Raw genomic sequence first — 6,060 nt, 5'->3', positions numbered from 1 at the left:
GAGTGCTTTTCACTCACCTCATAGTTCTAGCCGACCTGTGACAATGAGACTGTCACAGGTCGGCTCAGTAGATCGGGAGGTGAGCGAACACATACCGGCGTTCGCTCACCTCTCGATCCTGTCACGGCTCTCTGCCGTGACAGGGGAGGGGCTGGATTCCCCCCTCCCCGCTCCTATCCTCCAGCGCTGACTGGCGGAACAGAGGAGGGGGCGGGTACAGCTGGCTCTGCCTCTAGATAGGCAGAGCCAGCTGTCACTCACGCAGCTAGGCGGATCTCGACGTCGATGTCGGGATCCGCTCCGGCGTCTCAGTATACCGCGAGCTGCAGCTCGCGGTATACTGAGCTTGTGGTGACGAGAGGATGCTAGTTTGTGTCCTCCCGTTACCCTAATCATAAACGAGCTTTGAGACGTAAGACAGACAGAGAATATCAAACATATCAGCCCAACATTTGCCTCTAATGGGAGGTAGGGAGACTTGGCCACATTGAAGAAAAATTTGAACATATCACCAAAACCAAACCAACAATATCCCAAACTGAATCCAGTACAATTAACATAAACTCTGCAATATAGCCAATGTAACTTTCCCCTCTGCAGCGCTCCTTTCAGAAGAATGGGGGGGGACCATTAAAAATGAAGATATGGTGGAGGGGAGCTCCATCCTTCCCCCTGGACCCCGGGATGAATGAGATGTTGACCGCTTGTGTGCTGGCTGTCCTATCACATGCACCATACATGCCTAGAACACCCTTTAATCCAGGGGTGGGCAACCTCCAGCTATTGCAGAACTACAAATCCCACGAGGCATTGCAAGATTCTGACATCCACAAGCATGACTCCCAGAGACAGATGCATCATGGGATTTATTGTTTCACCATAGCTGGAAGGCCAGAGTTTTGCCCACCCCTGCATTAATCCCCGTTACAGCACCCTTGATGCTCAGGTGCCCCAAAATCTTTGTGAAGCCCTTACATGTGACGTACATGTTCTGCCTGGTTCCATTTTGCTCCCCTTGTATGCTCACATCCATACGTTAGCCTGCGATACATGAGCAGACCCTACCAGAACAACCCTTCACTTTACACCGAAGTGCAAGAAAAATGTCCAGACACTGAAATTATCAAGCAGATCCCCTCCAGACACACCGAGAGGAAATGCCACCTTCTCTTTCCTCCTGTCCTCCCTCCTCTGGTTCCTGGTCACTAGTCCCTGCCCCCAGTCACTGGTCCCTGACAGCTAGTGTGATCATTAGTTGTCAGGGAGACAGGAAGTCACGGCCTGGCACAGGGGCGTAACTAGAAATCACAGGGCCCCATAGCTAAATTTTGTATGGGGCCCCGTGATTTCTAGTTATACCCCCTTGCAGAGCTAAGTCAAGATCCCACCTGAGGGTGAACCTGCCGAGCCCACCATAGACTCTCTATGGTGGGCTCGGCAGAGTCACCCTCAGGTGGGCTGGTCGCACTCCTTACCTGTCCGCCTCCTCTTCCTCCATGGTCGCTGATGGGCCCCGCCTCCTCCTCCGTCACCAGGCCCGCCTCCTTCTTCGTCACCGGGCCCCGCCTCCTCCCCTGCTGCCGACCTCCTCCACTGCCGGGTCCACCGCCGCTGCTGGCTCTCATTGACTCTGTGGAGAGGAACGGCTTGCTGCACAGATTACTGTCAGTGATCTGAACAGCGGCGTGTTCCTATTCAGCCGCCAGTGAAAGCCACCAGCAGAGGATCCCATAGCGACCCAGACGGCCCACACGGCATCTGGCCAGGCCCCATAGCGGCCGCCTGGGTCGCTATGGTGATTGTTACGCCACTGGCCTGGCATAAGGGAGGACCTACAGTTGAGAACCACTGATATAGAGAAGGGTTAGAAGCTATTCATTTTTTCTTCTATTGCTGTCTGTGTCACTTTGGGGAGATTTCCCTTCACTTCCTGTTCTGTAGACACAACAGGAAATAGCAGTTTCTCCAAATAGAGGGACACGTCCTCCCCATTGGAGGATTTCTCCTCAACTCCGGTGACAACTCTAACATTTTGGATTTCCCATCACTTTCAGTCGCAGTGACAACGGTCACCAGGACAAACAGAGCGGATGAATCTCCTCGGCGGACACACAGCAATAAACGCATAGCAGCCAGGCGACGGGGCATTTTAGGAAAGAGCCGAGCAGTGGCCTTCGTACAGCTATGGTGACCAGGAAAGAACTAACTTGCAGTGGTAACTAGTCCCAGAACGGTGACCTTCCCTCGCCCATAGAACAGAAGTGTCAATTATGGAGATTCATCCCTGACGCCTCCCCGGACGCATGTTGTTTCGGATTTCATTATCATTTTATCACAGGATTTAATTACAGCGAGGGAATCAATTCCTGATTAACAAAATAAACATGACGGCAGTAACGAGCCTTGTACATTAATATGCAACGGGGAAGCAGCGAAGGGAAATGAATGAGCCGAACGTGCTCCTTCAACCCCCCCTATAAAACCCATTGTTCTGATGTCTGTGCTTCCCTATGCAATGCAGGCCGGTCATGGCTGGTGGGAGGGGCCGGCAGGGTGCTGTACATAACTTCCTGAAAACATCACAGCACCCCGCCTCATTACTCTTCTCAAGAGCCCAATCTCAAGTGATGCAAGCAGTGGGCTGGCTCTTGGGAGGAGTTATGCCAATATCAAAATGCCTTGATGGGTGGGTGTTAGTCAGGAGGAGTGGGCGTTCCTAGGCAGGCTGTATTTGCATACAGAAAGCCCTGGGTAACGCCCACATCTGAAGACGATCCTCCATGACTAAGAGATCTGGAATCCAATGAATGAAAGGGGCGGGGCCATTGACAGTCAAAGTGGGGAGTAAAGTGCTAGAAGATGCTGGACGTCTTCCGGCCAGAAAATTAGGCAGACTCTGACTTACTGCAGCTTCTAATGTACATTGGGAGAAGCTCCCAGTGTGCAGTGACATCAGAGGAAGAGGAGAGGAGCCGGTACCACTGTGCAAGTCTGAAGGGAAGGACGGAGGTCAGATAGAAGACTGAAGGGGAGGACGGAGGTCAGATAGAAGACTGAAGGGGAGGACGGAGGTCAGATAGAAGACTGAAGGGGAGGACGGAGGTCAGATAGAAGACTGAAGGGGAGGACGGAGGTCAGATAGAAGACTGAAGGGGAGGACGGAGGTCAGATAGAAGACTGAAGGGGAGGACGGAGGTCAGATAGAAGACTGAAGGGGAGGACGGAGGTCAGATAGAAGACTGAAGGGGAGGACGGAGGTCAGATAGAAGACTGAAGGGGAGGACGGAGGTCAGATAGAAGACTGAAGGGGAGGACGGAGGTCAGATAGAAGACTGAAGGGGAGGACGGAGGTCAGATAGAAGACTGAAGGGGAGGACGGAGGTCAGATAGAAGACTGAAGGGGAGGACGGAGGTCAGATAGAAGACTGAAGGGGAGGACGGAGGTCAGATAGAAGACTGAAGGGGAGGACGGAGGTCAGATAGAAGACTGAAGGGGAGGACGGAGGTCAGATAGAAGACTGAAGGGGAGGACGGAGGTCAGATAGAAGACTGAAGGGGAGGACGGAGGTCAGATAGAAGACTGAAGGGGAGGACGGAGGTCAGATAGAAGACTGAAGGGGAGGACGGAGGTCAGATAGAAGACTGAAGGGGAGGACGGAGGTCAGATAGAAGACTGAAGGGGAGGACGGAGGTCAGATAGAAGACTGAAGGGGAGGACGGAGGTCAGATAGAAGACTGAAGGGGAGGACGGAGGTCAGATAGAAGACTGAAGGGGAGGACGGAGGTCAGATGGAAGACTGAAGGGAAGGACGGAGGTCAGTTTAATGGTAACATGCAGACGGCAGGGTCAGTTGTTATTCTGCGGATCCATCCTGTCTTGTGTCATTGGTTCAGGCTGGTCATAGGGGGGTAATGATGATGTTATGGAGTCTACATGGACCACAACCCCTTAGTAACAGTTCTAGCACTTGGCATACCCAGGGCTGTTCTCAAAGCATTTGGGGTTCACACCTCGTAGTAAATAGTTGTATCCACTGAGATTAAATAAAAATCCCCCTTATGGCCCTCTGTATAACCCCCCCCCCCTCCTTACTCATCTGTCCATTGTAGCATCCTCCAACCAGGATGTGAGAGTCTTTGGGGTTATACTCCAAGCTGACCAGCGGCGACACGGGTTTCAGAGTCAGTTCCGGCTTGTTCGGGGTTTCTGGAAAAGATGGAGGAGAAGATGTTAGTTTCTCAGGAAGACATAGAAAGCACCAATCAGGATCAAGTAGAACCGAGGCGCTGGATCGTAATAAGGCGGCTGTCACCAAAATGGAGTGTCACTAAAACAAGGGGCCCAGATTTGTACAATCAGCATCTCTTTGGGCCATGGGGAGAGACGGCAGACAGAGCGGCACGGCTAACTGCTGCACAATGTCTGCCTTCTGCCTGCCGCCCCCTTTCTGGGCATCGTGTCCCAGGTAGCTAAGAGCCGGAGGAAGATGTGTAAGGGCCACGCATGTCTAACCAGCTCAGCTGTTAGCAAACTGGGACACTCTGGCCAGCGTCCCGCCCAGCTCCTGGCAACCACTGACGTCACTGGTTGCCAGGAGCTGGGCCGGGCATCGAGCTGGGCGGGGAGGGTGGTGTCGCTCAACCATAACCACCACCCCAGCCTCAGGCGGCAAAAAGGCTCGGGACAACACTGAAATTAAGTCTAAAGCACCAAACAGCCCGAGAGTCCAAAAAGCCGACTTCCTGTTATTATCCTTCTGGAAACCAAAACATTCGGCCTCTTCCGTTCTCCTTCAGCCTAAAATGGCCTCTAAGAGAAGAACAGGAAGTAGCCGGCGACACAGGAAGTGTAATGACACCGGGCTATGGCAAGGCCTGTCCTGTTCTGAGAAGGGCCCCGTGCATTCTATATGACTGGTATCAGAAGGCGGCCATCGTCCTCACCGGTATCCCAGATGTAGGAGTCGTAGCTCATGTCTTTGGGGGCTCGCTGGAACTCCAGGCAGGAATAGGCCACTGCCAGTTTCCTGCCGCCGTCTGGGTGCCAGGAGAGGTGGGTGGCAGCGCGCTTGATTTCGCTCGGGTCCCTGTGTGGCATAAAAATGATATATTACGAAAACTGGATATTTACACTTAAAATACCAGAAAAAGACAATATAGGGGCGGAGCTTAGAGAATACAAAAACTGAATAGTGCTGCCATGGTAGAAGCTGCAATGTTCTCCAATTAAAGGAGAACTATGGGGTTAGGGTTCCCCCCCCCCTCATAGTTCTCCTTTAAACTTTGTGTTACACAGCTGCCTGTCCAGGATTGGACACTGCCAAACAAAGATAACTGTAGGAGCTGGAGGATCGGACAGAGGAGGGGGGGAATCCCTGCAGGGAGCCCTGAGTGACAGTCACGGCTCTCTGCAGGGACAGGATCGAGAAGTGAGCGAACGCCGGTATGTGTTCGCTCACCTCCCGATCTACCGAGCCGACCTGTGACAGAAAATCACTCACCTCATAGTTCTCCTTTAAGGAATATTCTTATAATCCCCAAAAATAAACAGTGAGAGATCTCTGTGCTCGCCAGGGCTGTGCTGTTTGGCAGAGCTGTGTAAATCGCAGGACTGGACGGACAGAAATTCAGATAAAACCGCTCCCATATGTGTATTTTATCCCTTTGCCTGAAGTTAAATGTTAAACCTGTAGAGTGGATCATTATACCTCGGACAATGTATATGGGTCATGATGACTAATGCCTTGTGTGTACGCGGCCGTCACCATGCCCTCAGGTATCTGCATGAGCGTCCGGCGTTCTTCCAGTACCCTGCGCGTGTCTTTACCTGAACACGTTAATGGTCTTCGCTGATGGAGCTTCATCCATCCCCTCCACTTCCTCCTCCTCCTCGAAGTACTCCTCGTAAATGTTGATGGCGTTGTTCTGCTTGATGCAATGCTCCATCACCTTGTATGAGAGATAAGAGACGTCCGTCTATAAATCTTTGTGTGTGGCTGCGTCTTCTATTACTGCAATCAAATCATTCGTAGATGAGTGACTTCTACAACCTGCACTGTG

The 6,060-nt window shown here is 52.2% G+C and overlaps 1 protein-coding gene across 1 annotated transcript in view; it reads right to left on the bottom strand.

Moving 5' to 3' along the window:
• DNAI2 (dynein axonemal intermediate chain 2) overlaps positions 1-6,060 on the bottom strand; it is a 22,399-nt gene that overhangs the window by 11,346 nt on the left and 4,993 nt on the right. The window contains exons 4-6 of the mRNA XM_018568220.1: positions 5,828-5,949; positions 4,945-5,087; positions 4,094-4,207 (exon numbers count right to left, since the gene is read on the bottom strand). Of these exons, the coding sequence (XP_018423722.1) occupies positions 4,094-4,207; positions 4,945-5,087; positions 5,828-5,949 (379 nt within the window). The remainder of the gene's footprint in view (positions 1-4,093; positions 4,208-4,944; positions 5,088-5,827; positions 5,950-6,060) is intronic.

This window comes from Nanorana parkeri, unplaced genomic scaffold (assembly GCF_000935625.1).
Source record: "Nanorana parkeri isolate BGI_ZX_2015 unplaced genomic scaffold, ASM93562v1 scaffold1157, whole genome shotgun sequence".
NCBI lineage: Eukaryota > Metazoa > Chordata > Amphibia > Anura > Dicroglossidae > Nanorana > Nanorana parkeri.
Note: the sequence above shows the minus strand (reverse complement) of the source record. Positions and strands in the feature narration are given on the sequence as shown.